The sequence below is a fragment of the Equus asinus genome, chromosome 3 (genome assembly GCF_041296235.1).
Source record: "Equus asinus isolate D_3611 breed Donkey chromosome 3, EquAss-T2T_v2, whole genome shotgun sequence".
NCBI classification, from domain to species: Eukaryota; Metazoa; Chordata; class Mammalia; order Perissodactyla; family Equidae; genus Equus; species Equus asinus.
Genome location: NC_091792.1, coordinates 12,240,377 through 12,255,644, shown reverse-complemented (window position 1 = coordinate 12,255,644; position 15,268 = coordinate 12,240,377). Strand labels below are relative to the sequence as shown.

At 40.8% G+C, this 15,268-nt stretch overlaps 1 protein-coding gene across 2 annotated transcripts in view; it reads left to right on the top strand.

Moving 5' to 3' along the window:
- Positions 1–15,268, top strand: part of SEC24D (SEC24 homolog D, COPII coat complex component) — a 103,030-nt gene that overhangs the window by 28,183 nt on the left and 59,579 nt on the right. For both annotated transcript variants that reach the window (XM_070504682.1, XM_014858199.3), the window contains exon 8: positions 7,883–8,010. In XM_070504682.1, the coding sequence (XP_070360783.1) occupies positions 7,883–8,010 (128 nt within the window). The remainder of the gene's footprint in view (positions 1–7,882; positions 8,011–15,268) is intronic.

The following is a 15,268-nucleotide window of genomic DNA, read 5'->3' as shown; positions in this document are numbered from 1 at the left end:
GATCTTATTTTTTATTTTCATCAAGTCCTTTAGCATTTGGGTTCTGTTTTCCCACTTTTCAGTTGGGATGGGGAAGGGCTGAGCTCTCTCTCCACTGACTGTTCTGTGTGTGCAGTCAGTTTAATGTATCTGTTCTTGTGCGGGTTTGGTCTTTCTGGGAATATATCATTCTATTGTTTATGGCAAGTTAAAACACAGCCTGATGAGATCTGAAGTCTCAGATTCTGAGTATACTGTTTTAATGGCTCATGTACTCAATCCTAGAAGTATAATTTCGGTACCCAGACAAGCATCTCATCTCAGAATTATCAAGCCAGCCACGTTCTAGCTGGGGGTGCCCTCTCTGGTCCATCCTCTGTGCTGCCTTCAGTGCTGTCCTTATAGAGCAGGCAACACAGTGAGGCGGAAGGAGCTTTGATTGAGAGCCTTGCACACCCCCCCGCACAGGAATCCAGGCTCCCCTCCTTACTGCTTGTGTGAGCTGTGCTCATCTCACCCTTTGAACCTCAGTGTCACCTCTGTAAAATGGGAGGATTAAGACCTGCCCTGCAGGGCCAGGGTAAGGCTTAGAGGTGACTCTCTGTGTGTGTGTGTTCATGTAAGTATGCTCATGTGTATGCAGGGTGCTTGACATGTAGAAGGGTTTAATATAAATTACAGATGATGTTATTGTTTTAGATATTAATATTAAAACACAATTCACATTACGTTACTTCCTATTCTAAAAATAATTTGTCCCTTATTACTTGCAGAATCCATTCAAACTTGTTAGTTGAGTTCCCATTAGTAAAGCATGTAGGACTTGGTATATAGTAAGTTGGACCTATGTGAAATTTCTGATATTTTCCTATCATTGTTGATCCACAAAAATGGCAATTTCGGGGCCAGCCCGGTGGCGCAGCGGTTAAGTTCGCACGTTCCGCTTCTCGGCGGCCTGGGGTTCGCCGGTTCAGATCCCGGGTGCACACATGGCACCGCTTGGTGTTCTGTACTGTAGTAGGCATCCCACGTATAAAGTAGAGGAAGATGGGCACGATGTTAGCTCAGAGCCAGGCTTCCTCAGCAAAAAAGAGGACTGGCAGTAGTTAGCTCAGGGCTAATCTTCCTCAAAAAAAAAAAAAAGGCAATTTCATTTTAATCTAATAGTATGTTACATAAGTGCTTTTAATATTTATTTGTTCATTTAGTATTTTAAATAAATATGAAATAGTATTTGAGGCTCCTTACAACCTAAATAATATTCCTGAACAGCCTCATCTCCCACCTTTTCCTCCTTTATGTCTGCCTCAGGTTTCCCACTCATCCTTCCCCTCGTGTCTCTGATTCTCACTTTGTGCTATTTTCTCTGCAACAGACTACAGACTGTTTCTTGTTGGCCGTTGTATTCCTAGACACTCACCTGGTATCTAGAACATAATGGTTGCCCAGTACATATTTACTGAACAAATGTCCTTGGAATATATAACTGTCACCCATTTACTTGGGAAATTCTTAGTTCGTCCAAACTCAGCTTAAATTTTTTCTTTGAAATCTCCAATTGCTTCCCCTACAGTGCTTCGCATACACTTCCATTATAGCCCCATCCCGTTAGATTTTACTGTGGTTTGGGTCTGTCTTTCCCAAGAGACTGTGAGCTACCTGGGGGCAGGGCCCCACTTGTTCATTCATTCATTCACTCATTGATGCATGCATTTAGCAAGTACTTATTCAGTACCCATTACTATTGTGGTTTATGTTTATAAGTGCTTGCTATGCATCAAGACAATCTTCTCAACACTTTATCTGGATTAGTTCATTTAATCTGCCCTATAACTTTATGAGATAGGCATTAATATCATCCTCATTTTATAGAGTGTGAAACTAAGGGACAGTGTGCTTAGGTGACTTACCCAAGATGCATAGCTAGCAGGAAGCAAAGCTAGAATTTGAACCCCAGCATTCTGATGCTAGAACCCATATTCTTAACCAATCACCTGCTGCCTCTATTCAGAAATAAAAGACAAGCTTCTATTTTTAAATGAGTACACAATCTGGCAGGGAAAAATATAACTAAATATTAATACAGTGTGGTAAATGTTGTAGAAGGATAAAAAGCATATTGCCATGGGAACCTAAATGTGAAGTAACTAACCAGATAACTCACCCAGCCTATCCTGCTGGAGTGGGGACAGCCAAGCCGAGCCTTGAGTGAGCACGTGTAAACCAGAGGAGAAGTGGGGAGATTGGGAGAGGAAAAGGGTGCCAGGCAGAGGAGGTGGACTACGTGAAAGCATGGCGGCTGGAGAGAGCATGCATATTAAGGAACAGCACATGCAGAGTTCTTTGTGATTTTTGTTTTGTTTTGTTTTCTTTTTGAACGTACAGATGATTTTTTTTATTGTGATTAAGTGCGCGTAAAGTAAAATTTGCCATTTTAACCATTTTTGAGCGTACAGTTCAGTGGCATTAATTATATTCATGATGTTATGCAACCCTCGTTATTGTCTATTTCCAGAACATTTTGATCATCCTACACTGAAACTCTGTCCCCGTTAAACAGTAACTCCCCAGTCTTCCACCCCACCAGTCCCTGGTATCCTTTATTCTACTTTCTGTGTCTATGAATTTGCCTATTCTGGGCACCTCATGTAAGTGGAATCATACAATATTTGTCCTTTTGTGTCTGGCTTATTTCACTTAGCATAATATTTTCAAGGTTCATCCGTGTTGTAGCATTTATCAGAATTTCGTTCTTTTTTAAGGCTGAGTAATATTCACTTTTATGTATATACATTTTGTTTATCCATTTGTCTATTGAAGGACATTTGTGCGGTTTCCACCTTTTGGCTGTTGTGAATAGCCATAGCAGCTGTGTGGCTGCAGCGAACATCAATGTACAAACATCTTTTTGAGTCCCTGCTTTCAATTCCTTTGGGTCTGTTCCTGGAAGTGGACTTGCTGGATCCTATGGTACATGTAAGGAAAGACTGCGAAGGGAGGAGTAGGAAGAGAAGGAAGGACTAGCGAGGTGGTGGGGTCCAGATCATCATCATCTCTCCTTAGCCTGCAGCCCAGCCCCTGGCAAGAAGAGAGAGCTGCCCTGGAATGGAGCCCTGAAGTTGGCCCAGTCACACCCCTTTGCTGTGAAGCCCCTTGTCTGGCCTGGCTTATGAGCTAACACTTACTAGTACATGGTTTAGGATGTAGCCCAAGGATCTCAGATGTGCAAAAATTCACAGACATAAATAGAATATAGAGTCAGAAGGAACCTTGGCCTTCATTTGCTCAGCTCTCCCACTTTGCAGATATGAGGGCACTAAGGCCCAGGGAGGTTACGTGACTTGTTCACGGCCATGCAGCTGGCTAGCGGTGGAGCCAATAAAGAAAAGCACCTACTTTACAAGTATTACTCCTTTGCCTTTGGCTACGGGATCTAATTTAGGACTCAACTTGTCCCTTGGTTCTATGCTTCTGCCCATCCTACGAGACCTTGTTCAAGCACCTCATCATTTGTGTAGTCACCTCTGATCCACATGGCCGCCTCTTAATCGATTTGCTCTTCTGTAGTACTTACCATGATTTGTTGCAGTTATCTGTTTTTATTATCACTCTTTCCTACTAGTCCTTGAAATCAGAGGCTTCACTTTCTTGTCTCTCTAAGCCCCTAGTATGGGGCTTAGCTTCATAAACATTTGTTGAATGAACAATGTATTGAATGTTTTTCACTCAGATTATCCCATAGTGCTCTTTATTAAGCATCTCAAAGAGTTTTGAATATTAATTACTGAGATTGTTATCTACTATAGCCATATCTCTTGTACCCCACTTTTGCATACCTGTGTATATAAAAACACTCAATTGCTTTTTAAAAATTTTATTCTTTGTATGCATTATCTTCCTGAAACAAAAGTTTGTTTAGTCACCGTCATGAGCTCATTCATATGCATATTTCCCTGTAAAAAAAAACCATTTAAAGATAACAAATACTTGATTTCAATATGTTATTGGTAATTTTAACTAGTAAAAATTGAGTGCAATTAAAAATTAAAATATTCCAAAATTCTTATTTCACAGTCTGTATAAAATTGTGTGATGATAATGAGGAAGATTTTGTCTAAGTTATATGAAATAAACAATAACAGGGGTTGAAGCATATTCACATTTATTACTTTCTTTTTCTTCTATTCCTGTTCCCCAAACTCTTGTTTTACCCTGTATTAGTATTCACTTGGAATCTTACGGCAGTGGACCAGTCTTCCTGTCTCTAATTTTTTCCTGCTCCCAGAAGCTGTCTGCTACATTCTGGGTAGTTTAGTTTTCTTCAAGTATTTATGTGATCATCTTGCCCTTGCTGAAAAAAATGTCGCATCATTGCTCATGGGCAAACAGGACTGGCTTAACACCTCATCCAAAATTCACAGCTTTCATGACCTGGACCCAACTTATCTGGGATACAGTAGAGGATTGTGAGAGGGTCTGGTACCACTTTTGTCACTTACTAACCTTTTGACCTTTGGCAAGTCACTTAACCTCCTGGGGTCTCAGTTTTCTTCTCTGCAAAATGGGGTCCTAAGGGTGTCAATCTCCTAGCGCGATTGTGAGACTAAAATGAGTTTACACGTGACATGACATGTTTATAGTGATGCCTGACACATTGGCACGTACTGTTGTTATTGTTATCCTTGTTGTTGGTACCACCTTTCTGCCGTCTCTCAGACCCTCTGCCGCAGAGCCCCAAACCGGATTCAGCCTGCAGTCATGTTAATTTGTCGTACACAATATTTTGTTTTGTTTCTCTTTGAAGTAGTTGCCATGATGTAAAAATCAGAATATTTTATGTGAAAAAATATTTATAATAGAAATATTTATAAATAGAAATATTTATAAATAGAAATATTTATAATAGAAATATTCCTATTTCTAGCTGGTCCTGTAAAACACATAAAATCTGGCAATAATAGATTGAAGATGAAAAGAAGAAACTCAGCTTTCTTAGGTGCAACCTTCCACTCATTCTGGGCCCACTTGTACAGCAGCACACGGCCCAACAGGCTCCCAGCCCGCTGCAGCATCTGTTTGAACTCAGGACCACGAACTTCCCAGCGCCCTGTACCCCATGAGTCCTCTCACTTTTCTACTCCAATTAGTCACTGCTTCATACTCTCTCCTGAGATCTGGGACGCCTCCTCTCCTATCCCTTTCTTTTAGCTGCTCTTAATTCCTCCTTTCTGAGAAAACTGCACAATCAGAAGAGAGCTTCCAGGGATTCTCCATCACATCCAGCCCCTGTGTCATGTGCCCCTGCTTCTGGCCATAAAGGAGCGACCTGTGCTCTGGCCGAGAGCCAGCCTCTCCCACTGTGCACCACTCCAGTGTATTCTTACCATAAGTCTCCTCTCGTTCTCTCATATTATTGGTGTTTCTCTTTTTACAGGATTATTCCCATCTTTTTAAAAAAGCCTTCTCCTATCTGAAAAAATACGAATGTTTTCTTGATCCACTTCCTATACCAGTCCCCCCTCTATTCTTTGCTCCCCTCCATAGCAAAACTTGAAAGGATAATTGCCAAGTCCCCCCCTTTCTTTCTCTCTTAAACTCTCTCTAAGCAGACCCCCCCCCCGCCCCAACTGCCCCATTCCACCAAAACTCTCTCTTCCTCCAGCTCACCAGACATTTCTCGTTTTTATCCTTCTCAATCCTTTAGCTGGTTTCCCATTTCCTCTGACTTCTTTATGTTGGAGGACACAGGGCCCAGTCCTCAGGCGTCTTTTCTTCTCTGGCCACGATGATTCCTTTGGTGGTTGTCGTCTAGTTTTGTGGCTTCAAATACTGTGGAGATGCCAAGAACCCCCAAATGTGTATTGCCAGCCCAGCTTTCCACCCAGTGCCCAGACTCACATATTGAATTGTCTACTCAACATCACTTGTGATTGCTTAATAGATTTCCCAAATTCCATGTGTCCAAAGTCAGATTCCCAGATTCCTGATCTCTGCCCATGTGTACCCATTGAAGACCCCGTCCCTGCAGCCCTTCTCGTTTCATTTCATGGCAACTTCATGCTTCTGGTTCCTCAGGACAAAAACTTTGGAGTCATCCCTGACCCTGTCTTTCTTTCACACCTCCTGTCTTTTCACCTCGTACGTCATGCCCATCAACGAGTAAGTCACTGTCCCTTCAAAAATCTGTCCAGACTCTGGCTACCTGTCAACACCTCTGCTGCTATCAGGCTGGTCCCTGCCGGCAGCATTTCTCACTGGTTGCTGCACAGCCTCCAAACTTGTCTCTCTGGTTCTCTTCCTCCCCATTGCGGTCCGTTCTCAAAACCATAGGCAGAGTGAGCCTAGGTCAGATCATGACACGCTTCTGCTCAAAACCCAGCAGTGGCTCCCCGTTTCACTCGGAGTGAAAAGTGGAGGATTTCAAATGGTCTCAAGCATCTACCTGATCTGGTTTCTGCTACTTCTCTGAACTCCTTACCAGCTGCTGTGCCCCACTTGTGCTCCATTCCAGCCGCACAGGCCGCCTGATGTCCCTCCACCAGGCCAGGCATGCCCTACCTGCAGGTACCTGCCTGGGTAAATCCCTCGCCTCCTTGGAGTCGTTGCTCAAATGTTACCTTTTAAATAAGGCCTACTCTGTAACTATTTAAAATTGTAGTCTGCCTCCCACTATGGTACCCCTTAACCGCATGTGCTTTTTTCATAGCATTTATCATCTTCTGATGGCCTATGTAACTCACTCATTTATTAGGTTTACCGTTTATTGTCTCTCTAAGAACACATGCTCTACAGGGAAGCTCTTAGGCCAGTTTCTACAACCTAGTAGACCTCAGTACGTGTTCGTTTGATGATTACGTTCTTTTGATCATAATGTATTATAATTTAATTTCAAAATTTATTTTAGATAAGTTATTCTAGTGATTCAAAAATATTCTTCATGCCATGGATATTGTTTTAATACTCATGTATGCCATGAAATAAAGATACTTGGTCAGAAAACCTAATGTATATTAAAAATAGATTAGGGTGTTTTTAAAAATAAGATTTCTAGTGGCTGGCCCTGTGGCCGAGTTGTTAAGTTTGCGCGCTCTGCTTGGTTGGCCCAGGGTTTCGCTGGTTCGGATCCTGGGCGCGGACATGACACCACTCATCAGGCCATGCTGAGGCGGCGTCCCACATGCCAGAACTAGGAGGACCCACAACTAAAATATACAACTATATACTGGGGGGATTCGGGGAGAAAAAGCAGAAAAGAAAAAAAGAAGATTGGCAACAGTTGTTAGCTCAGGTGCCAATCTTTAAAAAAAAAAAAAGGATTTCTAGTACAAGTAGAATTTTCATTTCTAATTCAGTTCCCAAGTTTAGAAAAAAACCCGTCAAATGGTATCGTGTTTGACAAAATATCACTTGCAGATATGAAATGGTGTTCAAATCCTTACCTTTTCCATAGCAGATGTGGTGATAGAAGAGGATGAAGAACAAATTTTATTCTTTCATGTTTTTGTGCCTTTGCTTTATTTCTTCCATTGAGTGTAAACACCCCTCAAGTCTGTGAGTTGACTATTAAGACCCTGTTTATAATAATAATAATAATAATAGTAAAATATGTAATATACTACATATAATAAAATATATTACATATAATATAATAATAATTAAAGCACCTCTTTTATATTTTTTGCACTAGGATTCAGAGTGTTTTATTTCACAAAAAACCTATAGTTTGCCTAGAATATAGATTGTAGAATTGCACAGTACTGCCCTTCTTCTGTTTTGACAATCATGAAGAAAGTTTTACAAATGAGGCAATGCATTGTCTAGAAGTACCTTTATAAATATTTAAATAGTGTGGGGTAGATTTTTTTCTAAGCACATTTTAAGTGTATCCCTTTGCATGTTTCAGGCAATGCTAGTCCTCGATATATCCGTTGCACGACATACTGTTTCCCGTGCACGTCAGATATGGCCAAGCAAGCTCAGATTCCGTTAGCTGCTGTCATCAAACCCTTTGCCACGATTCCTTCAAATGAGGTAAGAATGATAAAAAATAGCAATTCAGTAACTTGCCAATTCCAAAATTCTCTTTTCATCATTTCTTATCCATTATTCTGTATTATAAATAGAAAACTGAAGTATATTTATATAATGCAGAAACGTCTAGTCATTCAATTCATTAGGAAGCCAAAAATCTGCTAAGCTATGTTTTTCAGCAACCTTTATACCAGATACTGATGGACTGGGTCACTTTTTGGCCTGTTGTAACAATGCACATATACAGAAAATACCGAATGTCACAGAGTGACCAATACAAAGACCTCTTGGGTGGCCCTTATGCGCAGGGCCCCACCTTCTAGGTGTTCTGGTGGAGGAAGATAACAGAGCCTGAAGGCCTTGGTCTTACTACATCTGCTTTAATAATCACTGGGCCAAGATGCTCAGAAACTCCTCCTTAAAGTCAGTATGATTGGGAAGCATGAGGTAAAGAAATCCTGTATGTTTAGACTTGGAAAGATGTACCCAATCTATAGTTAAGGGGGAAAAAAGGTAAGAAATGGTATATATTTAAAATTTCTGATATTAGGATGCTGTTAGTGGATCTTGTGATCAAGGCGTCTGCCCTACCCTGCTGCCATTCCTCCTATTGATGCCCCTGAGTGATGGATACCTGCGTGCACGCAGAGACACAAGGCACCATGGCAGAGCTAGTCAAAGAGGAGGTGAGGAAGGGCTTTGCGTCTGGCTGGAGCTTTGACCGTGACCCCATTGCGCTAGTTCAGTAAGCTGGGCTGAACCCTGGATTGCTTTTGCTGTGCTAAAGGCCAGAGCCTCAAATGCTTTTCCCAACTTAAACCTCAGCTTAGCTTTAATGATCCTGTGAGGCTGGCTGATCTAGTGTACACCTAGCAGCACCTGAGCAAGAGGCAGAGCCTTCATAAGAGAGAGCAGATGTGTCCCTTTCTTGGGCTGGCCATGCCAGCTCGTGTGGAGGTAAAGTGGCATGGGGTCGGGGAGGGGCCTGCTTTACGCCACCTCAGAGAACGAAGCAAGAGAAGAGAGATGGTGTCCATGGAGACAGTGGCTTTCATCCCCTTTGAGATGACCACTCACTCTCCTGATGAATGTAGCAGAATGCCGCTTTCTCTTCTTTTGGCGAGTAGGGTGAATGGTTAGAGTTGGCCATGGAAGAGGCATTGGGCTGTTCCTAGAAGCCAGTCTTACATGCAGTGTGGTTTCATGTTTGTAAATCAAGAAGTACGCTCAGTATTTACTTTACTTATTTTAAGTAGAGTCTCTTATGTGATGGTCCCAGAAATTTAATATAATGCCCATAAAGTCCCCTTGAAAGTCACTGACTTAATAAGGAAGACCAATATGTCATGACAAAGAATTCCCTGCCATATGTAATGTGTGTGCTAAACAACTTAACTGGAAGTATGTTTTAGCTATTTTCAGCATATTATGAAAATTTTCAGACATACAGAAAATTTGAAAGAATTTTACAGTGGGCATCTCTATACCTGCCCCCTAGATTCTACCATTAACGTTTAACCATTCTTGTTTTATCTCATGTTGATCCATTTGTGCATCAATCCATCTTTTTTTATGCATTTCAGAGTCAATGCACCATTAGTACACTTCCCCCTAAATAGTCCAACACGCATTATTATTAACCAGAGTTCACTATTCACTTACAGATTATTTTTCCTTTTGAGGCAAAATTTATTCACAGTAAAATGCACATATCTTAAGTAAACGTTTACTGAATTTTGACAAATAATACAGCTGTGTAACCCAAAGCCCTGTCAAGCTATGGAGCGTTACTGTTACCCTAGAAAGTTCTCTCATGCGCCTTCCCGGTCAACCTCCCACCCTTCTCACAGCCTCCCTCCCCGGCAACCATTGTTCTGATTTTTCCCCACCATAGATTTATTTTGCCTCTTCTAGGTCCTCATGTAAATAAACTTGTAGAGTATGCATTCTTTTGTGTAAGGTTTCTCCCACTCAGCATAGTGTTTTAGAGAGCCGTAAATATGTTATTGCATGTCTCAGTAGTTTGTTCCGTTTTTATTGCTGACTAGCATTTCTTTGTATGGATGGACCAGTTTGTTTATCTAGCCTTCTGTTGATGGACAGCTAGGCTGTTTCTAGTTTTTGGCTTTTGTGAAAAGCTTCTGTAAATATTCTTACAAGTCCTTCTGTGGACATATATTCACTTGTCTTGGATTAATACCTGTGAATAGATTGCTGGCCCATGGGGTACGCGTTCATTTAGTTTTATAAGAAACTGCCAGACCATTTTCCAAAGTGGTTGTACCATTTTACAGTCCTGCCAACATTGTATCAGAGTTCTAGTTGCTCTGTATCCTCTCCAACATTTGGTGTTGTTGCCTTTTTAATTTTAACAGTTCTGATGGCTGTGTGTGGACAATGGCTTTCATCCCCACTTTCATCAGTAGTACCCATGAAATGTTATTTTTATTTCAATTTTTACACTTTGAACAAGATTTTTATTCAAAAAAGTACTGGTGAATAATATCATACTCATGTACATACCACTCATCATTAACAAAGTTAATATTTTGTCATATTTGCTTAAGATAATTTTATGAGAATTAAAACTTCACAGCTGGACCAGCCCAGTGGCACAGTGGTTAAGTTCGCACATTCTGCTTCGGTGGCCTGGGGTTCGCCAGTTTGGATCCTGAGTGCGGACCTATGCACCCCTTCTCAGGCCATGCTGTGGTAGGCATCCCATATAAAATAGAGGAAGATGGGCACGGATGTTAGCTGAGGGCTAGTCTTCCTCAGCAAAAAGAGGAGGATTGACAGCCGATGGTAGCTCAGGGCTAATCTTCCTCAAAAAAACAAAAAAAAACTCCACAGCATCATGTGGTGTCTCTTTTCATCAGACCATTCCTCTCCCTCCCTCTCCTTCAGGGGCAAGCACTACAATGAATTTGGTATGTGTCCTCCCTATATGTAATTTTGTGTATTCACTTCATACACATGTGTCCATAATAATATGTAGTGTTCTTTTTTGCTTTTTAATGAATCAATTACTTTTAAAAAAGTAAAACGTAAACATTCAAAAGATGAAAAGGGTATATACAATGAGAAAAGGTCCCTTTCTACTCTCCACCTTCACCTTTACAGATAACCTTTACCTACTTTTTATAATTCCTTCTACAAATGAAAAATGAGTATACCAACATATAAGTATCCACACTTTAAAAAAAAATATATAAATGATAATCTAGGACACACACTGTCTGTACTCTTCTTTTTTCAGTTAGTATGTCTGGCACTCCTTCCATGTCGCTACCTATAGAGCTGCCTTATTTCTAACAGCTGCATAGCATGATATAATAATAAGACAAACACTATTGTAACTATATCTATCAATTTGAAGATGCAGACAGATGTCAGAAATGTGAAAAATTTAAAATATGAATCCTAAAATCAAGGGAAATGGATTAACATGAATGTGTTTGGAAGAATGTTCTACCAAACCCTTGACACATCTTCTCCTGGGGGGAGCTATGCACTCTCTGCCTCGTCCCTTCCTATGCTGTCTGCATCTTTTTACGGTGATCTTCTATGATCTTCATAATCAGGAGAAGGTAACATTTCTACCTTGAACGAAACCTAGGCAGCAGGTTGATTGCGTATCAATATGGGATGCTTGGGATTTATGCCCCTGGGCAGTGTTAGTTTCAGGGCACCTTGTTCGTGGCAATGAATTTGCACAGTTTTCAGCTGCATGCTGACAAAAACTCTCCTCCCTCCTTATCCCCTCCCCAGAAGACAGCTGAGGTCAAGTGTGCGTGGAACACAACTCAACAGGTATTCGTATCCAAAACCAGAATCCACGACCACCTTCTTGTCATCACCAGTTAGTACTGACGATGAAATTATTCAGCGACGCATTCCCAAAAATAGAACCTGGTATTTAGTTTTTTGGTTGACAAAAGCTTTCAAGCATTAGTTCAAGGCTCCCCCCAAAATGCATATACACATTTCATATACACGTTGAATGTCCGTGTGCTTTCTATTTTCCAAACTTGTTTGATCTAATCAAACAAACAACTCCCTCCCCACCAGCTCACCAGCAGGAGGTTTTCCTTTAGTGAAAAGAAAACTTATGCTGCATTTTAGTCTCTGTGCTTTCCAAAGTCATAAATGGATGAGTTTAGAGTGGTGGCTTATTTTTGGAGTCTGACTTAGGGAGAAGCTCTACTTGAGAAAATAACACGCTCTCTTCTTTTAATGTTGCTAGAGGCTCTGCATAGTGAGCAGGTAAATGTATCCTGATAGTACTATTTTCCCTATTGAAGCTCTTTCCACAGAAGCCCTTCCTTTTTCCTTCGACCTTCAAGAGCAAGATTGCTCTGAATATACCATATATATTACCATATATTTTTATTTGTTGAAATAGAGGTAAAAAATGAGAAATGTGAAAGGGATGCTAAAATACCAGAAAGCAGTCCCTAAAGGTGGTACTCTCAAAAGAATTGTCTTCCTCCCTGAACATTAACTGGACCTAGGAGAGCCACTGGCATTAGGGACCCACCATTGCTACACCACCCCCGCCAGCTGGATGGGAGTCTGTGTCAGCAAAGATTTGGGCCTTCTTCACAGCCCCTCCTCTGTGGCTTCCATGACACTTTCCCTACCTCACAGACAGGGAACCTTTTAGTTCCCTTTGTTGTTTTCCTGACGTCTGCTGTTGGGATTCGTCAAGGTGTGGACTTGGGATCTCCGTTCTCCTCTCTTCTTTCTTTAGACTCTCTATCCCCCCCGAAGACTGCATATCATCTGTAGCAGCAGCTGCTCTTACTGATGAGAATAATAACAGTCAAAACGTAGACAGCACTTAATGAGCACAATTTTCAGTTTTTACTGTATGTTTATTTATTTAATCATCACATCGACCTATTTATTATCCCATTTTTGATGCAATGAAATGAGCCACAGAATTAGGTAACTTGTTAAGGTCAACAGCTACTGAGTAGCAGAGCCAGGTTACAACCCGGGCAGTCTGACTGCCTTAACTCTTGGAGTCCTTAACTCGAAGTCACCGAAGTCACCGTGTTGTTACTCCCCCTCATCTGCTCCCACTTCCTCAGCCCCGTATGCAGACATCCAAATGCTTTTCTGAAATCTCTCCTTGGGCACCTCATAGAAACCTCAAACTTAACATATTCAAAAGCTAATTTCTGACCTCTGTGCTCCTGTTCATTCTTCCACCTATCCATAAATGGCACTGTAATTTATTTAATTACCTAAGCCAGAAACCCAAAACTAAACAATTATAGTTAATAACAGAAAATGAGGGACATGCTGAGTTTTGATATTTATCACCTATAATCAAGGAAATAAGTTTTAAAGTATATTTCTTAGAGGTAAATGGATTACATGAATACAGTTATGCTCCACATGCATAGCATTTTATTTGCCTCTATAATAAATGACTCCTCCTTAGGGATAGTAAAATTTTAGGATTTTATTCCTTATCTGGCTAATATTGCCATCATTACTGCAATTAAAAAAAAGATACCCTTAAAGATCTCCTGATTTGGCATCTATCAAAAGGATTTATTTAGTGCAGATTTTTCTTAAGTTGGTTCTGTTGTTTGACAGAACCTTGTAAAGCATGCCATTGTGTTAGCAACGACCTATAAAAATAAACCTACCCCGAGCAGGGATGATCAGAGAATGTTCCCTGTGAGCATTTGCTTTGGAGATGTGAGATGTATGCTATTTCCAAGGGCATATCGATGTCATCATTGTTTAATATTTCAGAGTCCTTACCATAATTTTAATTTTTTGTGAGTGTTTCAGGTGAAACCCATTGCCACTTTCAATATAATTAAGTATGAGGTATTTCTTCAGCAAAAGTAATAGGTTATCTTGTGAGCTTTTTGGTTTAGTCCTCTGTGATTTTATTTTATTTTATTTTATTTTTGAGGAAGATTAGCCCTGAGCTAACATCTGCTACCAATCCTCCTCTTTTTGCTGAGGAAGATTGGCCCTGAGCTAACATCCCTGCCCATCTTCCTCTACTTTACATGTGGGACGCCTGCCACAGCATGGCTTGAGAAGCAGTGGGTAGGTCCACACCTGGGACCCGAACCAGTGAACCCTGAGCTCCCAAAGTGGAGTGTGCGAACTTAACCACTGTGCCACCAGACCAGCCCCCTGTGATTTTATTTTTGATGCTCTATTTTAAGAACTGAGGTAGAAATGGTATAGATTTCCTATGCAAAAGGATTGAAGATTATACTTGATTTAATTTTGCATTTTCTTTAAAATAGGAAATATTTACATTTTGGACAACTACATACATCTAATTATACATGAAATTAAGTAATTTCACCTATAAACCAGATGGCAGAAGCTTTTACTCCATCTGTGACTAGATTCAGGAATATCTGTAGATATTTTTGTAGATTATAGACGGATATATTAGTCAAAGTCATTTCCTTTCTTATTGAATTAATTAGTGCAGATAAACTTTTATCCAAGACTTTAAATTTCGCTTGATTTATAATCCCTTACTTATTCTGTGCTAGGAACTGAGGTGGACTTTAGGGATAAGGAGAAAAACAAGACTGACTACTTGCGTCTAGGACTTACAGAAAATCTGGGAGCACACAGCTAAGGTTTGTGCAATGTGAGAAAGGCTCTGAGAGGGGTAACTTCGTTCTATGAGGTTTACTTTCAGGGAAGTTTTACCTTACTTACGACTTAATGAATAAAGAAGTCTGTTCTGTTATTAAATACTGTTTAAATTCTTTTTTCTTAGTGATTGTTCATATTCTGATAGATTTAGTAGATGTGAGAAGATGCCATTGGAAAGAAAAAGGAATGGATGTCAACGAACTGACAAGTGGGGTTAACAAGAAAGGCAAAGACATGGGGCTGGCCCTGTGGCACAGCGGTTAAGTGCGCACATTCCGCTTTGGTGGCCTGGGGTCTGCTGGTTCGGATCCCAGGTGCAGACATGGCACTGCTTGGCAAGCCATGCTGTGACAGGCGTTCCACATATAAAGTAGAGGAAGATGGGCACAGATGTTAGCTCAGGGCCAGTCTTCCTCAGCAAAAAGAGGAGGATTGGCAGATGTTAGCTCAGGGCTGATCTTCCTCAAAAAAAAAAAAGAAAGAAAGAAAGAAAGAAAGGAAAAGACTGTCAGAGAATAAACCCAGCACCAGAACATGACGCCAGGCATGGACTTCGTATCGATTGCCTGCAGGATTGCTCTGTCATGCATTTGACTTTTCAGCCTTC